This window comes from Sus scrofa, chromosome 17 (assembly GCF_000003025.6).
Source record: "Sus scrofa isolate TJ Tabasco breed Duroc chromosome 17, Sscrofa11.1, whole genome shotgun sequence".
NCBI classification, from domain to species: Eukaryota; Metazoa; Chordata; class Mammalia; order Artiodactyla; family Suidae; genus Sus; species Sus scrofa.
This window is the reverse complement of record NC_010459.5, coordinates 32,053,873-32,080,982: the sequence shown is the minus strand read 5'-3', so window position 1 is coordinate 32,080,982 and position 27,110 is coordinate 32,053,873. Positions and strand designations below refer to the sequence as shown.

General features: G+C 43.3%; 1 protein-coding gene and 1 pseudogene across 4 annotated transcripts in view; both read left to right on the top strand.

The window, feature by feature from the left end:
• Window positions 1-26,743, top strand: part of ATRN (attractin) — a 185,337-nt gene extending 158,594 nt beyond the window's left edge. The window contains exons 26-30 of one of the 4 annotated variants that reach the window (XM_021077392.1): window positions 5,538-5,616; window positions 9,406-9,513; window positions 16,806-16,915; window positions 18,735-18,740; window positions 22,375-26,743. In XM_021077392.1, coding sequence (XP_020933051.1) covers window positions 5,538-5,616; window positions 9,406-9,513; window positions 16,806-16,915; window positions 18,735-18,740; window positions 22,375-22,681 — 610 coding nt within the window. In that variant the 3' untranslated portion in view covers window positions 22,682-26,743. Of the gene's footprint in view, window positions 1-5,537; window positions 5,617-9,405; window positions 9,514-16,805; window positions 16,921-18,734; window positions 18,741-22,374 lie in introns of all 4 variants that reach the window. The other 3 variants (XM_021077390.1, XM_021077389.1, XM_001927289.7) reach the window with 3 other exon arrangements.
• On the top strand, window positions 137-2,058 carry LOC100158021 (annotated as a pseudogene).

The window sequence follows — 27,110 nt, the reverse complement described above, 5'->3', positions numbered from 1 at the left end:
TGCCGGTATTTCATTCCTTTTAATGGCTGAGTAATATTCCATTGTGTATATGTACCACATCTTCTTGATCCATCCTTCTGTCGATGGACATTTAGGTTATTTCCATGTCTTGGCTACTGAAAATAGTGCTGCAGTGAACATTGGAGTATGTGTGTCTTTGCGAGTCGTGGTTTTCTCTGGGTAGATGCCCAGGAGTGGGATTGCTGGATCAAATGGTAGTTCTATGTTTAGTTTTCTGAGGAATCTCCATACTGCTTTTCTCTGAGCAAATTAACCAGGTTCAAAATGATACACATGAAATGTAAAGGAAGAAGGCAAGGTAGCCAAATAATGAAGACTAGCTCCTAGAATACGGAAGAGAGAATTAGAGGTGGGAGCGAGGGTGGAAGGGGGAAGCTCAGGGATTCAGATAAAATATCAGTGTGAGGTAAGTTAGAAAAGGACTCCCAGACTTGGGCAAAGTGAAGAGTAAACTCTAGATCCTGATAAATCGGCTAAGCCTCTTAGTGTCGTAATGAGATGACCCCCAGACTCCAGTAGGAGCCGTGTGTATAAAGAGGGGAATAATAAGGCCCATTTGCTTGCTTGCTCTGAAAATCAAATGAGGTGATGTATGTGAAAGAGCTGTGTGTTTGGGAGTGATATGGTAGTGACTATTTGTTAGTAAAAGCGGGAGAGACAGACTGACATTCTAAAAATCGGCGTGGCTGGGGCCAAAGGTACTTTACAGAGTAGCATTTGGATGAGGATGAAAAAGAGAAGCAGGTGGAAGTTCACTTGTGGTTAAGGATGTGGCATTGCCACAGCTATGGTGCGAGTCGCAACTTTGGCTCAGGTTCAGTCTCTGGCCCAGGAACTTTCACATGCCGTGGATTCAGCCAAAAAAAAAAAGAAGAAGGAGTTCCTGCTGTGGCTCAGCAGGTTAAGGATCCGGCATTGTTTCTTCAGTGGCCTGGGTTTGATCCCCAGCCTTGGTTAAGGATCCAGCTTTGCTGCAGCTATGGCACAGGTCACAGCTATAGCTCAGATTCGATCCCTGGCCCAGGAACTTCCATGTACTGCGGATGCAGCTGAAAAAGAAAAAGAATAGGAGAAGCAGGGGATGTCCTACTGCCTGACCAGAAGGAGGGACAGTAATGGGAACTCCTGACAAAGGCAAGATAGGTTTTCATAACACTTTAAGTTACCTGAACTTCTGCTAAGACTCTTGCTAAATTAATTGACAGCCAACATTTTGACAAGCCTGTGACTTGTTGATCAGTTCATTTTCTGGAAGATGGAAGTGATATAGGGTCCTGCCACTCTGGATCTAATCCAGACCAGAATGGTGAAGTGCATATCACAGGACCTTGGGAAGAAGCGGCAGTGACTCTGTGTTTAGACTGGCTAGGAGGTCACATCCAGGCCAAGAAATGAATACGCAGTATTATAAAGGCTAGACTTGTAAGGGCAGGAAAAAATACCCATTATTTAATGGCCTTACCCTCTGGAAGGAAAGTTAAGTATCAGAAATTGGGGTGGGGCCCTCACTTCATCCAGCAACCAGCACACACCTGGAGGTGCTCCTTCCCCCCTCAGCACTCGCCCATGGCCTCCATCTGGGAGCTGGCCTGCATCTACTCCGCCCTCATCCTGCACGATGAGGTGACAGTCCCGGAGTATAAGATCAATGCCCTCATTAAATCAGCCAATGTAAATGTTGAGCCTTTCTGGCCAGGCTTGTTTGCAAACGCTCTGGCCAGTGTCAACATTGAGAGCCTCATCTGCAAGGTAGGGGCCGGTGGACATGCCCTGTCAGCTAGTGCTGCACCAGCAGGAGGTCCTGCCCCTCCACCACCGCTGCCCCAGCTGAGGAGAAGAAAGTAGATGCAGAGAAAGAAGAATCTGAGGAGTCTGATGATGGCATGGGCTTTGGTCTTTTTGAGTAAACCTCTATAATACATTCAATAATAAAAAGCTGAACTCTTGGAGTTCCCATCATGGCTCAGCGGAAATGAATCTGACTAGTATCCATGAGGACAAAGGTTCAATCCCTGGTCTTGCTCAGTGGGTTAAGGATTTGGCGTTGCTGTGAGCTGTGGTGTAGGGCAGCAGCTACAGCTCAGATTCAGCCCCTAGCCTGGGAACCTCCATATGCCATTGGTGAGGCCTTTAAAAAAAAAATTAAAAAAAAAAAAAAAACAGCTGAGCTCTTAAAAAATATATGTGTGTGTGTGTGTATACGCGTGCGCGCGCACGCGCACACACACACGTAAAACAGTTGATGAGAGGGACTGCAATAAGATGAAAACAAAGTCATAGCCCCACCTGTTCCCAGATTTCTAGGGGAAAAAAAGAAGGGAGGGGTATCAGGGAGAGCCACCCTCTTGAAATAACTAGTAAATTCTTCATTGTTGTGTTACTCTAGGAAAAATCACGCACATATCAGTTTTGAGGGATGATCATTGTGTATCGATACGTGGTTTGTGTCTCAGAGAAACAGGAACAGGTGGAAGGAACTGGGTCGTGGGTGCTTCTGACAGGTCCACCTTGAAGACAAAAGCCCACCAAGGCCTGGGGGGAGGGGCCCAGACCTTCCCAGTGGTGCCATTTCACAGCTCTGTGTTGAGGACAGTCCAAGAGAGGCCTCTGAGTGACACCAGTGTCCTCACCTCTAAGGCCAGCGCTGTATTCAGCTGCAATCGCAGCATCTTGACCAGTACATCTGTTTTATGTTCTTCCATGTGGATTTGCTGCCTCCTGTGTTTGTTAGAATAAAAATAACGAAAAGCAGGATTATGGGGGGGGGGTGTAAAAGGATTGTGGATAGAAATCATGAAAGACTGAGAAGATTATTCTTCTCAGACTCCTTGACTGCTTCTTCCTGGTCTCCCCAGCTTCTCAGTGTTAGGGTGTCCCCAGGACCCTCTTCTCCATTTGTATTCCCTCCCTTGGTGACCTCATCCAGATTCATTACTTCGAACACCACATGTATGCTGGTGACTCTCAAATGCTGTCTTCCGCCCAGACCTGGCACCCAGTGCCCAGGCTCATAGCTGCTCCCGATTTCTTAGAACTCACCATGTCTGCAACTGAACTCTGTTGCGTCAAACCTGCTCCACCCAGAGCCTTCCCTATCTTGGTTGATGGCAAGTTCCTTAGATCAAAACCCCGACTTCTCTCTGTTTTATATCCTACATCCAGTCCATCAGGAAATTCTATTGTCTCCACCTTCAAGTCATGTCCAGATTCCAAAGTGCTTTTCGCACCCCTGCTACCACCATCCTGGTTTGAGCCACCCTCACTTCTCACCTAGACTCCTGTTCTTTCTATTCGTGCCATTGCCTCCTTAATGGTCTCTTCAGCATAAGTTAAGTCATGGCACGTCTCTGCACTGGCTCATCTCAGTGAAGTCCAACACCCTTACAGTGCCTGGAGGGCCCTCATGATGTGCCCTCCCTTTACTTCTGTGTCTTTATCCCTGGCCTGACTCCCGCACTCCAGCCACACTGGCCTCCTAAGGTTCCTCACAAAATCCTAGGCACATCCTTGCCTCAGGCTTTGCACTGGCTGACCCCAGTTGCCCAGGCGCATTTCTGCAGACATCCACAAGTCACCTCCCACACATCCTCCAAGTCTTTGCTCAGATGTCACCATCTCAAGAATTAAGGCCCACCCACTCTGACCTTTCTGCTGTAGAATGCCATTGCCACTTCTCAACTCCCTTACCCTTAACATCTTTTTATTTGTGTAGCATTAACTCCCTTCTGACATGCTCTATAATTTGCTCACTTATTTTCATTTACTATTTGCCTCCGTCTGCTGAAATATAAACTCCATGGGAAAGGTGATCTTTTTGTCTGTTCATTGGTATATTCTGTGAGCCTAGAATAGGATCTGTAAAGTACTGATAAAAAGAAAAACAGAAACTGTCAGGAGTTCCCATTGTGGCTTAGCAGGTTGAGAACCCGACTAGTATCCATGAGGATGTGGGTCCAATCCCTGGTCTTACTCAGCGGGTCAAGGATCCGGTGATGCCACAAGCTGCAGTGTAGGTCACGGATGCGGCTCGGGTCTGTTGTTGGTGTAGGCGGGCAGCTACAGTCCGGATGTGACCACTAGCCTAGGAATGTCCATATGCTGCAGGTGCGGGCCTAAAAAGGCAAAAAGGAAGGAAGGAAGAAAGTGTCAGAGAGGAGGGATCAACAGTGTCAAGACAGCGAGGAGGCCCAGCAAGATAGGAACTGAAGACTTTCCACTGAGTAATGACCCTGGGGGACTTCTCTTTTGTTAGAATACCCCTTGGAGGGGTCTGTACTCTTGTGTCTCTTGGGAAAAGCGGTGGGCTGAGGTGGCTTAATTTCTATTTCCAAAAAGGCAGAAGCTCAGTCCTCTTAGCACTTTAGAGGGCCTGCCTCTAGCCAGCCTGGGAGGCCTGTCTTCAGCACTGTGTGTGCTCAGGCTGCCTTTCACAAAGCCAGCCCCATCCTGAATACCCAGAGCTCAGCAAGAGGGTACCTGACTGCAGGGTGCCTGCCTGTGTCTGTTTGTAACACTCTGGAACAGTACTCTCTAGAAAGCCCCTTTCACAATTTAATGAGTGAAAATACCAGCTTTAAAATTATTTAAGCAGTTACCTAGGAGGTTTATCTGTTAGAATTATTAGTCCTTTTCATCTGAAATCACTCATTCTCTTTGCTGTCACAGTAGCTTTTCAAACCATTCAGTGCCTGGTTTACACTTGAGCGAACATTGAAATCATTTCCAGTTACAAGACCACTGGGACTTCGTGTCTCCTGATACTTTTAAGAAAGTTGGGGGCGGGGGGGAAGGAATTCCCATTGTGGCTCAGAGAGTTAAGAACCTGATTAATGTCCATGAGGATGCAGGTTCGATCCCTGGCCTCGCTCAGTGGGTTAAGGATCTGGCATTGCCATGAGCTGTGGTGTCGTAGATGCTGCTCAGATCCTGCTTTGCTGTGGCTGTGGTGTAGACTGGCAGCTGAAGCTCCAGTTCAACCCCTAGCCTGGGAGCTTCCATATGCCACACATACAGCCCTTTAAAAAAAAAAAAAAAGTACTTACTTTGTAAAAATATAATTGAATATCCATTACGACATATAAATTTATTGTTTACTTCTTCCTTGTGAAACGCTGGTTGTTACTTTGCTAACTTTCTCGTTTTTTAGACTTTGCAATAAATGTCTGCTAACAAGATTAAATAGCATGCTTATTACTTGTCATAATTACATAGCATTATTTTCCTTGTTTGGGATAAGCCATGATGGGCCATTCCGATAAAGGCCTGGTGGGAGGTCCAGGCTCTCCTCCCAGAGTACACTGTGGAGACAATTCTGTCCAGTGTTTGGGTCGAGAAGCCCAGCTTATCAGTCTTCTCACACTGTTCCCTGTGAACCTGGACACAATTGTGATGACTCATCACAAAGGAGCTTGGAGTTGGTCTTTGGGGGATTGTCTTGCTTCCTGTCTTGAGGTGTGGGTGGCGGCGTGCTGATTCTGGGGACTGGGCTAATAACTCGGTCCTTTCCTTTCTCATAGTTGTTTCCTCTCTTTGCTCCTGGTGGCTGCTGTGGTTTGGAAGATCAAACAAAGTTGCTGGGCTTCCAGACGTAGAGAGGTAAGTCTCAGTGGATAAAGATTAACGAATCCCTGCAAGAGCTTTTTCCTTCCTAGTTCTCTTCAGGAAGCCACTGTTAGCTATTTAGTGATAATTGATGGACATAGCTACAGAGACAGTGATGCTGCTTGCTCCGCGTGTATGGTCCATGGACTTCAATAAGTGCTATATATGGTATAGTTAATTCTGCATCGCATGGTTTTTAACTTTCGCAAAGGAAACTTTTAGAATTGTGTTGACTTACAGCTGTCTGTTTTACCCTTCCTACCAAAATCTGGATCCTCAGCTCAGGCTGGAGATCTGAAGGCTTATTATAAGTCACACAGCCTTTATAAGAGCCTTTCATGAGATGAGAGTAAAACCAGCCACATAAGCATCTCAGAAGTTTCTCATTGTTCAAGAAAACGGCAGATAGCTTTAAAAAAAAAAAATCCTGGGAATTGCTGCCTGCAGTGGTTCAGGCTGCTGTGGAGGCACAGGCTCAATCCCCAACCTGACACAGTGGGTTAAAGGATCTGGTGTTGCCACAGGTGCAGCCTTAAAAAAAAGAAAGAAAAATAAATTAAGCGATTAAAGGGGTAAATTTTTAAAAATCGTGGTTCATTTTATGCATACAAACCTTGAAACCTAAACCTGAGAAAGGAAGCACCAGAAAGTAGAGACCAGTTGCATAACAACTATATGTGCAGCAATCTAATTTACCAGTATAGTAAAAGGATCATTTCATACCAGAAAACCTACTAGGATATGTTATATCCGTGGGTCAAAAATAAAATCTAAATTTTTAATAGTGGCCAAGTAATCATTTACTGATATCAACTCTCATTCCTACTTTAAAAACAAAACTCATAGAAAAATATTTCCTTAACACTTGGAAGAATATCCAGGTAACTAACATCACCCATGATGAAAAAATACTAGAAGTAGTCCCCAGTAAAAATTCAGACAAGTTAGTCATATTAAGAACTAACATTTGAGTTTCTACTGTGGCACAGTGGATTAAGGATCCAGTTGTCTCTGTGGCAGTGCAGATTCGATTCTTGGCCCAGTGCAGTGGGTTAAGGATCTGACAATGCCCAAGCTGTAGTGTATGTCACAGCTGTGGCTCAGATTTAGTCCTTGGCCAGGGGATTTCTGTATGCTGGGTGGTTAGCTAAAAAAAACAAACAAAAAACCTGACATTTGAGCATTTCCAAATTGCAGGCACTGTTCTAAGAGGTTTTATACAGATTAATTAAATCCTCACAACAATCCTATGAAATAGTTATTAATACCAGTCCTATTTCACAGTTAAGGGAACTGAGACTCAGGCATAGTAACTTGCTGATCTTTACACACCAAGCTGGGCTGTAACCTTAGGACTGCTGTCTCCACAGACCATGTTTCTAATCATCACATGGTCCCCAGAGTCACTTAGTTTTGTTCTGGATATTAAGACTTTGCACTAAGAGAAAGAGAAATGTTTTGTTACTTTTGGAAAAAGGATGAAATTATTATTTTTAGATAAGATTATCAAAACATAGAGATTTGCCTGCATAAAAATTAATACTTAAGTATATCAAAATAAACAGGGAGTTCCCATTGTGGCCCAGCAGGTTAAGAACCTGACTAGTATCCATGAGGATGTAGCTTCAATCCCTGGCCTTGCTTAGTGGGTTAAGGATCAGGGGTTGCCACAAGCTGCGTAGGTCACAGATATGGCTCGGATCTGACATTGCTGTAGCTGTGGCTGTTACATAGGCCAGCAGCAACAACTTTGATTCAGCCCCTAGCCTGGGAACTTCCATATGCTGTAGCTGCAGCCCTAAAAAGACAAAAATAAATAAATAAATAAAAATTTAAAATAAACAAATGAATACCATAGACAAACAACCAACTGAAAAATATTTGCAACATACATAAAAGGAATAAGATAAAACACCTGCTAGAAAAGAGATTTTCCCAAAAAATATGCTTTTATTACAGTTGATCAGCCAATAAACTAAACTTTTACCTTTGTGATTTAAAATGTCTCTATTACTGTGAACCTGACTATTCGGAATATAGTTTATCTTTTCTAAAATGTCAGTCATGGTTTATTCCTCTCAGAACTGTAGAAAAAGTGATTTATGTTCTTTATAACAACTAAAATAAAGTAGCTAATACAGCTTAAGCCCTTGCAACATACCAGGTCCTGTTTTAAATGCCTTTACTCACATTATCTCCTGCACTCATCATAAAGGAACCAGAATGGGAACTAGAGTAGGGTAGGCACTCTGTCTCTCTGTGGCTTCACACTTACACTAAAACGGGTGGGAGTTCCCGTTGTGGCTCAGCTGAAATGAACCTGACTGGTATCCATGAGGATGCAGGTTCTATCTCTGGCCTCGCTAAGTGGGTTAAGGATCTAGCGTTGCCGTGAGCTGTGGTGTAGGTCACAGACTCAGCTAGGATTTAGAGTGGCTGTGGCGTAGGCTGGCAGCTGCATCTCCGGTTTGACCCCCAGCCTGGGAAATTCCATATGCCATGGGCACGGCCCTAAAAAGCAAAAAAAAAAAAAAAACGCAGATCCCAAAGTAGGGTTGTTATTGTATGTCTTTGTTGAATAATTGGTCCAATAGTTTTATGAGATGTAGGAATGTGATTATTGATATTTTAATAAGATGTTTAATATAAAAAACACCCTTCTAAAACAGAGTTATGACCTGTCCAGCCCAAGATTCTGTCTCCAAAAGCAGTCCCAAGGGAGTAGTTGAAGTATAAAGTTTGAGTGGTTGCCTTCTGCAGCATGACCTCAAAGCTTCAGCGACATCGCACATCTCTAACATTGATACATGCTTGACCCACACCATGTGCTTGGGTTAGTGCCGAGCACATGGCATCTCATTTAATTTTACTGACATTCTTATGGGGTTAAAAACCCATTACAGAGAGGAGGGAACTGAAGCCCAGAGACTTTAAACACCTTTGTTAGGGTCATACAGCTGGAGAATGTTGGAGCAGGTATTCATATTCCAAGTCCCCCTTATCCATAGCCCCCACTTATCCCTCTGCTCTGCAGAACTTCATGTTTATTTATGTGTTTAGCTTTTACCACCTCTCTAAATAAAGAGCTCTTTGAGTTCCTGTCTACTGTGTACCAAAGGACAGGTTTTGTTACTGTGTAAATACTTGGTTCAGTTTTCAGCAGGAAAAAAGAAACCCTGGCTTTTATCTAATAATAAAAGTATGGAGTTCCCGTCGTGGCGCAGTGGTTAACGAATCCGACTAGGAACCATGAGGTTGCGGGTTCGGTCCCTGCCCTTGCTCAGTGGGTTAACGATCCGGCGTTGCCGTGAGCTGTGGTGTAGGTTGCAGACGCGGCTCGGATCCTGCGTTGCTGTGGCTCTGGCGTAGGCTGGCAGCTACAGCTCCGATTCGACCCCTAGCCTGGGAACCTCCATATGCCGCAGGAGCGGCCCAAAGAAATAGCAAAAAAAAAAAAAAAAAAAGACAAAAAAATAAAAGTATGAGGAGGTAGGATAATTTATTTTATGTATTTAACAAGCAGGCATCATTGCATTATATCCATCAGTACATTAGTATGTATCTCTAACAGATAGGAATTTTTTCTTTAATCTAACAAGCACAGCCAACAAAATTAAAAAGTTAATAATAATCCATATCAAATTATCCCCAACTGTCTCAAAAATATCATTTTGGATTTGATTAGTTTGAATCAAGGAGGATAAAGTATTTTGAATATGTGGTATTCTCTAATAAAATCACCTCCGTCCTCTTTGCATTAATGGTTGCTGTATTACTCATCAGCAACTTCTTCGAGAGATGCAGCAGATGGCCAGTCGTCCGTTTGCCTCTGTAAACGTTGCCTTGGAAACAGATGAAGAGCCTCCTGATCTTATTGGGGGGAGTATAAAGGTGAGATTGTAATTCAGAAGCCCCTTTAATTTATCAGAGTTAAGTCTGGGGAACCAGAGAGAGCAAGAGCCTCATCCTGTTGCCTCTTAGGTTGTCCCCTCTTTCTTCTTAACAATAAGTCGATACAACGAAAGTATCAGGTATTCTTTTGCTTTCATTTTCCAGTCTTTGATTCATGTTGTTAAGCTGTCACATGTTCAGGGAATTTTAAAATATAAATAATTTGTCTGATATTCTTACAAGTTTTCTGTGGTGTAATACTTGAAAACTTGAAAATAGCTAAATTGAATCATTGTTCTTTATGAGTATTTTGGGAGATTTTTTAAAAGGGGAAAAATCATAATTGACTATGAATTCAATGGAAAATAATTCTGACCCCCCACCCCAATGAAAAAGAGAGTGTTAAGGCTTTTTCTTTTAACAAAATGATGAAATATTTTAGATACTCTTGGGAAACAACTATATGTTAATGGAGATATATATGTATATATGTGTGGTGTAGATATATATATTATATATAACATGTATAAACCTGATGTATAATATGTATAACATACTTAGTAAAGCATTTACTGAGCTCACAGGAATTATGTGAGATATACAGGGACTTTTCTCCTTTCCCTCCTCCAAAAAAGAACAAACCATAAACCAAAACCAGAACCATGCGTGGTCTAAAGTGGTTCTAGCTTGGTAACACATCACATCTCCCAGCTGAAATAGATGCAGATCCTGCCTTAGGGAAAACACCTGATTCAGATATGTAGGATTTCTACAGATAAAGACCAGACAATCAACAATCACCAAGGATGAGAGAGAAAAGCCACCATGAATAAGAGTCAGCAGAAACAACGTAATTGACATCTAACAAATATAGCTCTGTATGAAATGTTTAAAAAAATAAAAGATGGACTCATAAAGATAAGGAAGCCGGAGTTCCCGTCGTGGCACAGTGGTTAACAAATCCTACTAGGAACCATGAGGTTGCGGGTTCGATCCCTGGCCTTGCTCAGTGGGTTAACGATCCGGCGTTGCCGTGAGCTATGGTGTAGGTTGCAGACGTGGCTCGGATCCTGTGTTGCTGTGGCTCTGGCGTAGACCGGTGGATACAGCTCCGATTAGACCCCTAGCCTGGGAACTCTATATGCCGCGAGAGCAGCCCAATAAATGGTAAAAAAGACCAAAAAAAAAAAAAAAGATAAGGAAGCCCTGAGAATCAAGAATGGCCAAGCAGATCTGAAAAAGAACCAACTGGAACTGTTAGAAATGGAAAAATATAGTAGTTGAAAATTTTTAAATAGCTCAGTTTTTTTTAATGTTTTAAATAACATTTTTAAATGTCAAGCAGCACATGAGACACATGAGAGCTCTTGACTGGAAGATGACTGAAGAAATTACATAGAATGTAGAACAGAGAGACAAGGAGATGGAAAACATGAACGATAATAAAATATAGAGGGTAGAATGAGAAGGCCATTTGTGTGTATGTATATATATATATATATATACACATACACAGACACACAGATCTATATATATATATATATATACACATATATACATATACATAAATAAATCACAGTCCCAGAACAAATGAAGGGAGGAGAGGCCATATTTAAAGAGATAATAGCTGAGAATTTTCCATAACTGATGAAAGACATGATTATACATATTCTAACAAATGTATCATAAGCAGGAGTAAGGAGAGAAAGCAGAGGGAAGGCAGGAGAGAAAGAAAACTACAGTTGGATTTATCTTAGTGAAACTGAAGAACTCCAAAGACAGAGAACATCTTAAAAAATTAGCCAGAGCAGAGAAGAGATAAAACTGTCACTGTATGCAGATGACATGATACTATACATAGAAAACCGTAAGGACTCAACCCAAAAACTCCTTGAACTGATTAATAAATTCAGCAAAGTAGCAGGCTATAAGATTAACATTCAGAAGTCATTTGCATTTCTGTATATCAGCAATGAAATGTTAGAAAAGGAATGCAAAAATACAATACCTATTAAAATTGCACCTCACAAAATCAAATAACTTGGAATACACCTGACCAAAGAGGTGAAAGACCTATATGCCGAGAACTATAAAACTTTAATCAAAGAAATCAAAGATGTAAAGAAATGGAAAGATAGTCCATGTTCCTGGATTGGGAAAATCAATATTGTAAAAATGGCCATACTACCCAAAGCAATCTACAGATTCAATGCAATCCCTATCAAATTACCCATGACATTTTTCACAGAACTAGAACAAACAATCCAGACATTTATATGGAACAACAAAAGACCCAGAATTGCCAAAGCAATCCTGAGAAACAAAAACCAAGCAGGAGGCATAACTCTCCCAGACTTCAAGAAATACTACAAAGCCACAGTCATCAAAACAGTGTGGTACTGGTATCAAAACAGACAGACAGACCAATGGAACAGAATAGAGAACCTGGAAATAAACCCTGACACCTCGTAATCTTTGACGAGGGAGGCAAGAACATAAAATGGGAAAAAGAAAGTCTATTCAGCAAGCATTGCTGGGAAACCTGGACAGCTGCATGCAAAGCAGTGAAACTAGAACACACCCTCACACCATGCACAAAAATAAACTCCAAATGGCTGAAAGACTTAAATATACGACAGGACACCATCAAACTCCTAGAAGAAAACATAGGCAAAACACTCTCTGACATCAACATCATGAATATTTTCTCAGGTCAGTCTCCCAAAGCAATAGAAATTAGAGCAAAATAAACCCATGGGACCTAATCAAACTGAAAAGCTTTTGCACAGCAAAGGAAACCCAAAAGAAAACAAAAAGACAACTTTCAGAATGGGAGAAAATAATTTCAAATGATGCAACCGACAAGGGCTTAATCTCTAGAATATATAAACAACTTATACAACCCAACAGCAAAAAAGCCAATCACTCAATGGAAAAATGGGCAAAAGACCTGAATAGACATTTCTCCAAGGAAGATATACATATAGCCAGCAAACACATGAAAAAATGCTCAACATCGTTGATTATAAGAGAAATGCAAATCAAAACTACCATGAGATACCACCTCACACCAGTCAAAATGGCCATCATTAATAAATCCACAAATAGCAAGTGCTGGAGGGGCTGTGGAGAAAAGGGAACCCTCCTGCACTGTTGGTGGGAATGGAAACTGGTACAGCCACTATGGAGAACAGTTTGGAGATACGTTAGAAATCTATACATAGAACTTCCACATGACCCCGCAATCCCACTCTTGGGCATCTATCCGGACAAAACTCTACTTAAAAGAGACACATGCACCCGCATGTTCATTGCAGCACTATTCACAATAGCCAGGACATGGAAACAACCCAAATGTCCATCGACAGATGATTGGATTCAGAAGATGTGGTGTATATATACACAATGGAATACTACTCAGCCATAAAAAAAGAATGACATAATGCCATTTGTAGCAACATGGATGGAACTAGAGAATCTCATACTGAGTGAAATGAGCCAGAAAGACAAAGACAAATACCATATGATATCACTTATAACTGGAATCTAATATCCAGCACAAATGAACACCTCCTCAGAAAAGAAAATCATGGACTTGGAGAAAAGACTTGTGGCTGCCTGATGGGAGGGGGAGGGAGTGGGAGGGATCAGGAGCTTATCAGACACAACTTAGAATAGATTTACAAGGAGATCCTGCTGAGTAGCATTGAGAACTTTGTCTAGATACTCATGCTGCAACAGAACAAAGGGTGGGGAAAAAAATGTAATTGTAATGTATACATGTAAGGATAACTTGATCCCCTTGCTGTACAGTGGGAAAAAAAAAAAAAAGAACTAGCAATACAAAAATTAGCCAGAGCACAAAAAGATCACTACCATGTGGAGAAATTGGAAACCTTGTATACTGTGTAGGAATGAAAATGATGCAGCTGCTGTGAAAAAAAAAAACAACCGTATTTCTCTTCCTCAGAAAAGAAAAATAGAATTATTAGATGATCCTGCAATTCCATTTCTGGGTGTGTACCCAAAAGAATTGAAAGCAGAGTCTTGAAGGTATATGTGCACACCCATGTACATAGTAGCTTTATTCACAGTAGCTAGAAGTTGGAAGCAGCCCACGTGTCCACAGACATATGAATGAATAAACAAAGTGTAGTGTATACATGCAGCGGAATATTACTCAGCCTTAAGGAAAGAAAGTCTGAACAAAGAAATGACCATGTCGATAAACATAAGTGAACCTTGAAGACATTATGCTAAGTGAAATAAGCCAGTCACAAAAAGACAAACACTTTATGATTTCACTTTTATGAGGTACCTTGAATAGTCAAATTTGTAAAGGCAGAAGTTAGAATGGTAGTTGCCAGGGTCTGGGAAGAGGAAGGGCGAGTTACTGTTTCATGGGTGTAGTTTCAATTTTCCAAGATGAAGGAGTTCTGGAAATTGATTCTGGTGATGGTTGTAGACACTATAGATGTTCTTAATACCACTGAACTGTGTACGTAAAAATGGTTAAGATGGTAAATTTTATGTTTTGTGCATTTTACCACATTAAAAAATAACTGGGGAAAAAAGAAAAAGTCACCTACAAAGGAATGACTGAGTGGCAGCTGACTTCTCAGAAGTTACGACAGAGAAGAATGTCTTCAAAGCATTGAAAGAAAACTGCCAACCTGGAATAGTGTGCCCAGGAACCACCTTCCAAGAACAAGGACGAAATAAAGATATCTTCAGATTATGGGAACAGCTGAGCATTTGCCACCAGCAGACCCATACAAAAGAAATGTCTAAAGGATGTATTAGAAAGGAGGAAATTTACGGGAGGGGGGCTGGAATAAAAAGGGATGGTGACTAACCGCAATGATAAACATGTGTGTAAATCTAAGCAAATATGGTCCTGATAAAATAGTAATAGTCTGTGGGATTAAGAAGAATAGACAGGGGAGTTGTAGTTCAGTGGGTTAAGAACTAGACATAGTGTCCATGAGGATGTGGGTTTGATCCCTGGCCTCGCTCAGTGTGTGAAAGATCCAGTGTTGCCGCAAGCTGCAGCATAGGTCACAGATGGGGCTTGGATCCAGTGTTGCTGTGGCTGTGGCTGCAGCTCCGATTTGACCACTAGCCCAGGAACTTCCATGTGACACAGGTGCGGCCTTGAAAAAAAGGCCGGGATTATCTTGTGGTGTAGCAGGTTAAGGATCCAGCCTTGTCACTGCCACAACTCCAGGCATGGTTGTGGTGGCATAGGCTCAATTCCTGGCCCAGGAACTTCCACATGCCTCAAGCACAGCCAAAAATGAGAGGCGCCCTCCCTGTGTCATCTTTCAGCAGCGTGTGGCACAGTTGGCTGCTCCTTAAAACATGTTCTTGACTTTATCCTCAGGATACCACACACTCAGCTTCTGGCCGTTCTTGCTCTGTGTTCTTTGTTCAACCCCCTTGTCTCCCAGCAGCTTTTAACATTCACAGGCTCAGTCTTGGCGCCTCTTCTCACGTCTTTTATACCTTACACCTTTGGTGATTGTCTTAGTCTGTTCAGGCTGCTATAACAAAATACCAGAGATTGGGTGGCTTACAAACAACAGAAATTTATTTCTCACAGTTTTGGAGGCTGGGAAAGTCAAGATCAAGGTGCTGGCAGATTAGGTGTCTGGTAAAGACTCGCTTTCTGGTTCATGGATGATGCCTTCAGCTATAATCTTACATGGGAGAAGGGGTGAAGGAGCTCTCAGGGTCTCTTTTCTAAGGGCACTAATCCCATTCATGAGGGCTCTGCCTCATGACCAAATCACCTCCCAAAGCCCCCACCTCAAAATACTGTCACTTTGGGGGTTAAAATTTATACTGTGGGAGTATACAAATATCCAGACCCTGGCAGTGATCGTATCCATCATGGATTTAAATACCATGAGCTCCCCCTCAAATGTCTCCTGTGAGTGTCCAGCTCATGTATCACGTTACTTGCTCAGTGTTCCCAGATGGATATCTTAACAGGCATCGTAAATTTAACACTGTCCAAAACCGAGCTCTAGGTATTGTTCCCCACACCTCCTCCTCTGGCATAACTTCCCCAACTCGGTGCATATCACCGCCATCATCCAAGTTGCTCAGGCCAAGCCAAAAGCATCCTTGACTCAGCCTTGCTCTCATCCTCACTGGACAGCCAGTCCGTCAGCAAATCTTTTCAGCTTTCTCTTCAAAAATATTTCCTGACGACTGTGCACCACCTCCACCACTCTACCTACCACCTTGATCTGGGCCACTGTCATCTTCCACCTGGATTATTACAGTTGCCTTGTGACTGGTTGACCCCCTTCTGTCATTTCACTCTAGTCATTTCCCTGTGCTATAACTAGAGTGGTACTGGAAATGATTTTCATCAACTGATGTGAAGAAATTGATGACATATTTGGAGATATAATAGGCACAATTCTAAAGATGGCCTCCAAGACTCTTGTCTCATGGTTCTTCAAACCCTACTCCAGGTTCTGCTCTGAAGCGATTTTGCAAAAGTGGTGAAAGTCTGAGGGCAGTTGACGTTAAGATGTAGGGAGAGCTTTCTCTGGGGGGTGGCAGAAGAGGAAGCATGAAGACTTGAGCTTCGTCACTGGTTTGAAGCAGGCGGAGCTGCATGGGGAAGGATGTGAGTGGCCTCTGAGAGAAGAGCGTGGCCCCTGGCTGGCTGCTAGCCAGGAAACGGGGACCTCAGACCTCAAGCAGCAAGGAACTGGATTCTGCCAACAACCTGAATACGTTTTGAAGCAAGTTCTTCCCCAGCGCTTCCTGGGAAAAAGAGTGAAGCCCAGCTGACAACTTGACTTCCACCTTCTGAAGATGAAAGCTGAGGCCCTTGCGACCTTTTTGAGATAGAGCTGGGAATTTTTCCAGAACTGATGGAAGACATGAGTAAGGTGTATGTCCCTAAGCAGAAAGCCCTGCAGAGCTCTCAGCTGGACTAGTGACCCACAAAATTGAGATAATACATATGTGCTGTTGGTGATTTGTTTCACAGCAATAAAAACAAATAATGGGGGTAGTTCCCCTGTGGTTCAGTAGGTTAGGGATCTTGCCTTGTCACTGCTATGGCATGGGTTCAGTCCCTAGGCCAGGAACTTCCACAGGCAGTGGGCACAGCAAAAAAAATACACACACACACACATATACATACATATGTATATACACACACACACATATATACGGCATCTTTTAAAAAAAATTCCATCTAAAGGCTGAGAAGGTGTTTGTTTCCTAGGAAACACTGCTTTAGGTAATTCTTTGTTTTCTTCCACCAGACTGTTCCCAAGCCCATTGCCCTGGAGCCCTGTTTTGGAAACAAAGCAGCTGTCCTCTCTGTGTTTGTGAGGCTCCCCCGTGGCCTTGGTGGAATCCCTCCTCCTGGGCAGTCAGGTGAGTAAATGAAGTTCAGTGACAAATGCAGTTTCCGTTTCAGTTGTGTGAGGTCTCCTTCCCTTTCATCAAGAACATAGTTATCATAGTAATCATGGCAGTATTGAATTCAGGTAGACCTCAGAGATATTGCAGGTTCAGTTCCAGAAAACCGCAGTGAAGCCAATATCACAATAAAGCAAGTCACACGAATTTTTTTATTTTCCAGTGACTATAATTATGTTACATTATACTGTAGTCTATTAATTGTATAATAGCATTGTATCTAAAAAAGACAGTGTATGTCCTTGATTTTAAAATGCTTTATTGCGGAGTTCCCGTCGTGGCGCAGTGGTTAACGAATCCGACTAGGAACCATGAGGTTGCGGGTTCGGTCCCTGCCCTTGCTCAGTGGGTTAACAATCTGGTGTTGCCATGAGCTGTGGTGTAGGTTGCAGACGCGGCTCAGATCCCACGTTGCTGTGGCTCTGGTGTAGGCCGGTGGCTACAGCCCCAATTCAACCCCTAGCCGGGGAACCTCCATATGCCGCGGGAGCGGCCCAAGAAATAGCTAAAAAGACAAAAAAAATTTTAAAAAAATGCTTTATTGTTTAAAAATGCCAACTTATCTAATGAAGCAGGGTGCCATAAACCTTTTGTTTAAAAAAAAAAGGAAAGAAACAGAAAACAGAAGCAGTACCCATGAGGCGCAGTAAAACGTATGCCTGTAGTGCCTGTGTCGTGTCAGTTGTGAGGATTCAGTGAGATGATCCCATCACCCCTGAATTCCTTAATCCGTCTTTCCTTCCTGAGAAAAGTCTAGAGCCCTCCTCACTGCACCAGCCCCCTCAGCCCCCTGTGGTATTGCTGCTTCTGGACACACCTTCCTTTGCCACCAGGGTTCCAGTCCCCAATGGCTGTGCTGCTCCTTTCCTGCCTCTTGCCTTGCTCTGCCCCTAGATGTAGGCTCTCTCTCTTTTCACTCCATTTGCTTTCCTCAGTCATCTTACCTTCGCTCACGGCTTCCAGCGAGCTCCTCCAAGCTAGTGCTTCTCAAATTGGCATTTCTAGCACTACTGCATTTCTTTTGCTTTTTCACTCTAAGTATAAGGCACAGGAGTTCCCCTCGTGGCGCAGCGGAAACAAATCCAACTAGGAACCATGAGGTTGCAGGTTGGATCCCTGGCCTCGCTCAATGGGTTAAGGATCCGGCGTTGCCGTGAACTGTGGTGTAGGTCGCAGACGCGCCTCAGATCTGGCGTTTTTGTGGCTGTGGTTCAGGCCAGCAGCTGTATCTCTGATTAGACCCCTAGGCTGGGAACCTCCATAATGCTGCAGGTGCAGCCTTGAAAAGACACACACACACACACACTAAGTATAAGGCACAAACAACTATAACATTCTAAAGGAAGTTTTTGAAAATTTACTCACAGGTCTGCCATCCAACACCCACCAATTTTCACTGTTCTTTCTAGCTTTTATTAGCAATTTAGTTGCGATGATTGTTTAATTTTTATTCTTTTTTCATGTAACATAAACATTTTTATAGGTTACATTATATTTTACCCATCTTTACACTATTCCATCCAATACATGAATCCTAATTTAGATAAACATTCTTTTATTGTTGAACACGAAGAAAATACGAATGCAGCTTCGAAGTGTCTTGATTAATCATGGAGGATGCCTCAGTCAGTATGAGTGCTTTAGACAACTTTCAGTTGAGGTGGTTCTGCCGGTCAAGGTTGCCTGAGCCAAAAAGAAAGCCTTGTGACTATGAGGAAAGAATGTTCCAGAATCCTTGCTCAGGCCCTGAGTTCCAGAGCTTTCAGAAGGTCTAGGTCTGTGGTGCCCCATGGGGGACGCGGTGTACGAGTGCGCGCGCGCACACACACACACACATCTCCATTATCCATTCATCTGTTAATGGACACTTGGGTTGCTTCCATAGCTTGGCTGTTTTAAATAATGCTGCTATGAACAACATTAGGGTGTATGTATCTTTTCTGATTGGTATTTTCTTTTTCTTCGCATAAATACCCAGAGGTGGATTTGCTGAATCCTACTTAGTTCTACTTTTAGTTCTTTGAGGAATCTTCATACTGTTTTCCACAGTGGCTTCACCAATATATAGTCCCACCAACAATATACAAGGGTTCCCTTTTCACCCCATCCTGGAGTTCTGCTGTGGTGCATCGGGATCAGTGGCATCTCTGGAGCACTAGGTTGCAGGTTGGATCCCTGGCCCAGCACAGTGGGTTAATAAGGATCCGGCATTGCCAAAACTGCAGCTCAGATCTGATCCCTCGCCCAGGAACTCTGTAGGCGGCAGGGTAGCCAAAAAAAAAATATATATATATATAATATATATATGTATGTATGTATATGTAATCTTTCACCACATCCTCACCAACATTTGTTACCTGTGGTCTTTTTGATGATAGCTGTTTTGACAGATGTGAGATGATAGCTCTTTGTGGTTTCAATTTGCATTTTTCTTATGATTAGTGATGTTGAACAACTTTTCATGTGCCTGCTGGCCATCTGTATAGAGTCTTTGAAAAAATGTCTGTTCAGGTCTTTGCCCATTGTTTGATCGGTAGATTTGGGGCTTTTTTTTTTTTTAATATTGGGAAGTATGAGCTGCTTATATATTTTGGATATTAACCCCTTATCAGTCATATCATTTGCAAATATTTTCTCCCATTCAGTAGGTTGTCTTTTCATTTTGTTGAGGTTGCCTTTGCTGTGCAAAAGCTTTTAAGTTTGATTAAGTCACATTTGTTTGTTTTTGCTTTTATTTTTTTTGCCTTATGAGACAGATCCCCAAAAAAAATATTGCTATGGCTTATTGTCAAAGAGTGTTCTGCCTGTGTTCTCTTCTAGGAGTTGTATGGTTTCAGGTCTTATATTTAGGTTCTTATGCATATGACGTAAGGAAATGTTCTAATCTCATTCTCTTACATAAACTGTCCAGTTTTCCCAGCACCACTTATTAAAGAGACTTTTCTCCACTCTTGCCTCCTTTGTCGTAGATTTATTGACCGTGAGTGCATGGGATGATTCAGGGCTATTCTGTTCTGCTGATCTGTGTGTCTGTTTTTGTGAGAGTATCATGCTGTTTTGATTACTGTAGCTTTTTTTTTTTTTTCGTCTTTTGTCTTTTTAGGGTTGCACCCACAGCACATGGAGATTCCTAAGCTAGGGGTCTAATCAGAGCTGTAGCTCCCGGCCTACACCACATCCACACCAATGCCAGATCCAAGCCGTGTCTGTGACCTACACCACAGCTCACGGCAACACCAGATCCTTAACCCACTGAGGAAGGCCAGGGGTCGAACCCGCAACCTCATGGTTCCTAGTCAGATTTGTTTCCACTGCGCGACAACGGCAACTCCACTGTATCTTTTTAGTACAGTCTTAAGTGAGGAAGCATGATACCTTCAGCTTTATTCTTTTTTCTTGAGATTGCTTTGGAATTCAGATCTTTCATAGCTCCATATAAATTTTAGGCTTACTTGTTCTAGTTCTGTGGAAAATGTCATGGTTATTTTGATAGGGATTGCATTAAATCTGTAAATTGCTTTGGGTAGTATGGACATTCTAACAATATTATGCCAATCCAAGTACACAGGATATCCTTCCATTTCTTTGTATGATTTTCACATTCCTTCATAAAAGTTTCACAGTTTTTAGAGTATAAATCTTTCACTTCTTTGGTTAAGTTTATTCCTAGGTATCCCATCTTTTTGATGTGATTTTAAACAAGGTTGTTTTCTTGCTTTCTCATTATTGGTACTTAGAAAAGCAACAGATTTCTATATATTAATCTTGTATCCTGCAACTTTACTGAATTCATTTATTAGTTCTAATATAAATAGCATCATGTCATGTGCACATAGTGACGGTTTTACTTCTTCCCTTCCAATTTGGATGCCCCTTACTTCTTTTTCTTGTCTGATTGATGTGACTAGGATCTACCCCCCACTTTTATTTTTATTTTGCCTTTATTTTAGGGCTACCCCTGTGGCATATGGAAGTCCCCAGGCTAGGGGTTCAGTCACAGCTGTAGCTGCCGGCCTACACCACAGCCACAGCAATGTCAGATCTAAGCCAAATCTGCAACCTACACCACGGCTCATGGCAATGCCAGATCCTTAACCCACCGAGTGAGGCCAGAGATTGAACCTGTGTCCTAATGGATACTAGTCGGGTTCACTACCACTGAACCACCACAGGAACTCCTACCCTCTGTTTTAGATGGTGTCCTTCTCTGGACTCTCAAAGCACCTGGCTCTGTCTTTGCTATTAACAGTGGTCACTAGTGGGATTCCCCACTGCATGCCAGGTACTACCTGGCACTTAAAAGCTACCCCACCACCACCACCACCTTTTTATAGGCTCAGCGAGATGGAGTAAGAAGCTCCTTTAACGTGGCTTCTGGGGGCCTCAGCTGGGCTCTGAGCCTGTCTGTCCTTTTCCCGCTGTAGGAATCAGCTCCACCCGGACTTGCCTTCCCTAATGAACATCAGGTTAATCAGTTACCAATACAAAAAGGAGAACGGACTAATCAGTTACCAATACAAAAAGGAGAACGGACCCACCAGTCCCTAAAGCAAAGATGGTAGGGGAGGTGGTAGGGTGATGAGCCAGGTACCATTCTAAGACTTCAACAGTTCACTCATTGACGCATCACATGAGCTCTGTGCTGTGCCCCATTTACAAATGAGGAAGCTAAGGCACAGGGAAGTTAAAGAACCTTGCTTATTCCAGAGTGTGGCCCTGGAGTCTGTCCTACCCCTTATCATGGTGTAGACAGCAAAATAACTAGTGCTGGCTGGCCTATGTGGAATGAATAATTTCATTGTAAAGAGTGCTGCTTTTCCTTGACACCCATTTGGATGCGGACAGGAGAAAGTTAGTGCTTAAAAGCAAGTCTGCAGTCTTATTTAAATGTTCCTGCCACCAGGCAGAGCACTTTGCTTGGTCGGTATTCTGAAAAGTAAGGTACTATTTTCATGTAAATGTGATGGGGAGGGGGGCGAACATGTATTTGCATTTGTACAAATAAACCCTGAAAGAATATATACAAACCAATGAAAGCACTTACTCTGATAGAGGAAGACACAGGTTGGAAGTAAGACGTTTCCTGTCTAGGCGTTCCCGTTGTGGCTTAGCAGGTTAAGAACCTGATGTAGTCTCTGCTGCAAGCTGCAGTGTGGGTCACAGATGTGGGTTGGATCTGGTGTAGCCATGGCTGTGGTGTAGGCTGCAGCTGCAGCTGCAGCTCTGATTCAACCCCTAGCCAGGCAATTTCCATATGTTGCAAGTGTGGCCATAAAAAGGAAAAAAAAAAAAGAAGAAGAAGACTTTTCCATTGTACCATGGGAATGTAAAAAGAAAATTTTTTAATTATTTTTAAAATAGAAGCAAGCTGTTCCTATAACATGTGTTCTCTCCATCGGTTCTCCCAAGGTCTCGCAGTGGCCAGCGCCCTGGTGGACATTTCTCAGCAGATGCCAATAGTGTACAAAGAGAAGTCGGGAGCGGTAAGGAACCGGAAGCAGCAGCCCCCTGCGCAGCCTGGGACCTGCATTTGATGCTGGGGCCAGGACTCTCCGTGAGCGAGCGAGGTGCGGCGAGCCAGAGCCGTCTGCAGGGAGGGAGCAGGCAGGGAGACTCTGTGTGGGGCAGAAGACTGGAAACCCTCAAAACATCCACCTCATCTGCATGTTCACAAGCTTTCTTTGACGGTTTCTCCCATCTGTGCTCCAGCATCTAACCTTTTACTTTCACATAGGAAATAACTGATTTAGTTCCAGGTCCAGGGGCGACCCAGTTGTTGGAGGAGGAGGCTGGTGCAGAGCAAATGAGAGAGCTAGGATCACACTCAGGTTCACTTGTGGAAGACTGTTCTTGGGATTGTGTCAACTGTGCAGAACACAAAAGATGTCGTGTTTACGAGTAGACCTTTGTCATCAGTCATTCTCGAACGTGGTCTTTTAAAAATTAGTCAGATGAAGTAACTTGTTTTCATCTGAAGCCTGCTATCTTTTTTAAAAGATGTGCTATTTATTCTTGCACGATTTAGGCAAATATCTGTCTTCCAGGGAGTAGCTTTTTTCTAGCTGAGAATTAATAATGGTCCATTCTTTTGAATCATAAGATAGAAGGGGGCTATTTTCAATGTCAAGGTCAACAATGTTACTTAGAATGTAAACCGATGTAATGGGTAGTTTTCTGTAGCAACTCGATTAGTCTTAATCCATTTGAAATTCTCTTTCTCCTCTCTCTCCCTCCCCCCTCCCCCTCTCCTCACAGACACACACACACACTAAGTGCCTAGACTTTAAGTAGATCTAGCAATTGGAAGGTTAGTAAGCATAAGTTTTTACATAATTGCATTCTGACATTGTTATAAAACGTAAATGGCTATCATTGGCAATCTGCTCTTTTTCTAAAATCTAATTTGCAGCCAGGGAAGAATTCTCTCACCCCAAGAAACATTTAACGTAGCAGCAGGATTGAGAGGAAAGCAGAAATGACGTGACTGCGAAAGCTCCTGTTTTCATGGTTGTCAAAAAGGACCCTAAATAAGGCGTGTTCCCGCAGGCCCTCCCTGCGCCTGGTCATTCTAGGCCTGACGTTTGCTTCAGCCCTTCTGGCCACTCCTGCCAGGGCACCACAGGAGAAGGGACTTGTTCATGTTACGTGTCCCCCTTGAACAGAAAAGAGCACGACGGTAGTTGGGACCCCTGAATCAGCGGGCGACTCTGTTCCTGTAGCCTGCTTGAGCTGGCGGGTCACTCTAGGGCTGCAGGTCGAGTCATATGCCGGGAGAGGCTCGGGCTCCTGTTGTCAAAGCCTGGAAAAGGACCTGGAGCCGTTTGCCCTCTTTCCTCCAGACGGTGGCTGTGGGAGGGCAGTGAACGCGGACAAGGATGAAAAGCACATGGGGAAAATGGACAAGGAGGGGAAACTCTGCCAAACGGAAAGGGACCAAATGTAAGGGGGGTCTGGCAGTCCCTGCCCTTCTCAGGGCCCTGCTGGATGTTGCGTCGTCCCTGTCCATGGTGCTCTGTCCTCTGGTGTTACGCAGCAGCCTCCCAAGACCTCTCTTCTGCTTCAGAACCTGGGCTTTCTGGCGTTGCCCTGCCGGGATAGAGCTTTAGACAGCAGTGCTCGAGTCTGTGAATTTGGAGAAGTGAATACTCAAAAGAGCAAACACTGCAGCACCCCACCTGTACATGCAGAGCCCAGAGAGGGAGCCTTCTCGCTCCCACAGCACTAGCTCCGCTCCCATGAAGAAGGGCCTGGAAAGAGGTTTTCAAGGATGTTGAACCATAAAACACTGTCTGATGCACAAAACACCTCTACTTTGAGACTTGCCTCTCAAAATGCTGCTTTTTCACATCACTGTTAGAGAGCAGAAAGTTCTAGAAAAGACTCCTCCTCTTAAAAGCGCCCCACATCCCTGCTCCAGATCACAGCACCCACGGAGAGCCTACCAAGGGACAGGCCCTTCACCCCTGTAGTTACCACAAGGCCACTGGAGGGGGACCCTCCCACAAGGGACGTCCTTGTTTGTTAAAGGATTAGTGTTTCCTTGGCAAAGAAGCCTCTTCCCTACCGGAGTCCCATGCCTTGAAATGATATGCACCGTGTCCCATAACTACCTGGTTATTGTCTTTTTTCTAAAAGATAATTTTATTTTTTAAAAGAAAGGAAGGAGCAAGTGAAGTTTCATTCTGCTCCAATAGTGGAGAAACAGCTGGATCCACCTGCTTTTCCTTTGCAGCCAGTAGTAAACGGCTTCCTCCAGGCTCAGGCCAGAAGAAGGGAGCAGCAGGAGAAAGAGGCACTCAGCTCAGAGCCACTTACCAAGAGGAAGTCATCTGGAACTTCAGAGAAATGCCTGCATGTCACGCGAGAGCCTGTATGTAAATTAAAATAGTTACGAAAACATCGATACTGCACTTGTACATAACTATACAGTAGTGTCTGAATGCCCAGACATTCGGAGTGTACATAAAACAGAAAAATATCTTAATGTATTTTTATTAAACGTAATGGTATCTGAGTTTCACCTAATATGTGTTCGTGCCACACGCTGGATATCCAGATTCAGAGAATTCCTCTCGTTATGCCCTGATACAGTGGTCACAAAGCCAAGAAAGGCATCCCCCTGTGCCCGTGTGTCAAGCACACCTGGGACCAATCGGATAACTTTTAAAGCAGGACCATCTGTCAGTGCACGTATGCAGGCGGTGTGGAAAGAGACGGTGGCAGCAGGAACATCTCTGTCCCCAGCATTGGCTCTGCAAGTGCGTGGTGAATCTCCCAGTCGGCCTCTTGGTGCTGTGGGTTGCCAGGGAGGACCAATGTCACCCTGAGAAATGTTTCTCTTAGTCTTTAGATTCGAAGACTGTACCTATAGATAGCAGATTTTCCAAAAAGGGGTTTTCCAGGCTGCATTTTGTTGTGGTTTTTGTCTAAATTTTTAACAACCATTTCCCAGGACCATAGTTTACTGAAAACTGGGAGTGGGAGTGGGTGGCCGCTTTGTTGTTAATCAGCTCCTGTTTCCCATGGAGACCTCACCCTTTCCTTCTGCCCTTCCCCACACAGTTTGGGGAGAAGTCCATGCTTCCCTGTGAGGATCACCTCTAAATGTGGGAGGAGATGGGGGGAGAAGGCAGCCCATGCTCCCCTGAGCTGACCTGGAGGAAAGCAGCCCGGGACAAGGACTGCTGGCAAAAGGAAAATACGGCAGCATCTGTGGGTGAGGTCTGAGGTGCGAGATTGGAGATGTCCCAGGAAATCTGGGGCAAATGGAAAGACACATTTTACCATTCAGTGCAAATCTTGCTCCTTCGATGTAATAGAGTGTATTTAGAGAGGAGGTGGGAGCGAGTCACTTCCTTGGGTGGTGGTATCATTTTCATGAACACCTTTGATCCTTAGGTTTCATCCATTCATTCAACAAATATTCACTAAGCACTTACTAACAACCTAAGCTAATGCTAGGGCAACGTCCAAGGTGGAAGAACAGCTCTTCAGAATTACAGCAGAATTCAGCTCCTCAAACCTGTCAACCCAGGAGACCTTTCCTCGTGGTTTCTGTGAGAATTGGCCACCTGAGGACAAACCCAGGAAAGCAGAGTCTGCCTGTCTCGGGCTATGCACCGGCTCTCAGTCTGAAATGTTTACCCGGTTTACCAAATGGCTCAAAACCATACAGCCGTTTTTATGGCTCAAACCATAAAAACCACCGTGATGGTTCATAGACAGCCACGCCCACCAAGAGACATTTCCCAAGTTGTCCAAATTCATAAACACGCTCGCCTGCAGGGAGATGGTCTGGAGCAGAGAGGAAAACTGGCGCCTTCTCTTTCAAAGGCAATAATGGAATCGACTTTCAGTAACTGAATTTGTGCACAAAGCATTCTAAACACTAGTGACGCCTGTTTTGTTGAACTAATTCTGGCTCTGGAAATGTTTTTGTTTTATAGTTATTTACAGTTTTGTTTTGGGGTTTTTTGTTTTGGATTCAAGCTTAGTTTGTTAATATGTATAATTTAGCATCTATTGCACTCATGTAAATATGGAGTAAGTATTGTAAACTATTTCATTGCTGGGGATTGTGGGTGTTATACATACATTTAGGACTGCAATTTTTTGGTATTTTTTGTATTGTAAAATAACAGCTAATTTAAGCAGGAACAAGAGAATTAAGGGAGGTCTGTGCATTTTAAAACACAAATGTGAAGAACTTGTATATAAACAAAAGTAAATACTATAATACAAACTTCCTTCTGAAATAAAAGTAGATCTGATAAAAATGTGGGTTTTGTTCCTAGTGTTTGATTTTGTTTCACTTATTTTTACAATTTGGTCATTAGAACCTTAAGAAAAAGGAAAAAAAAATTGTTTTAATTTTTTTTTGCTTTTTAGGGCATATGAAGGTTCCCAGGCTAGGGGTTGAATTGGAGCTGTAGCCACCGGCCTATGCCACAGCCACGCCAGATATAAGCCGCATCTGTAACCTACACCACAGCTCACGACACCACCAGATCCTTACCCCCTGAGCAAGGCCAGGGATAGAACCCGCAACCTCATGGTTCCTAGTTGGATTCGCTTCCACTGCGCCACAACGGGAACTGCGAGAAAAGGAAAAAATGTTTTAAAACGTTTTCAGACTGCCTCCAAGA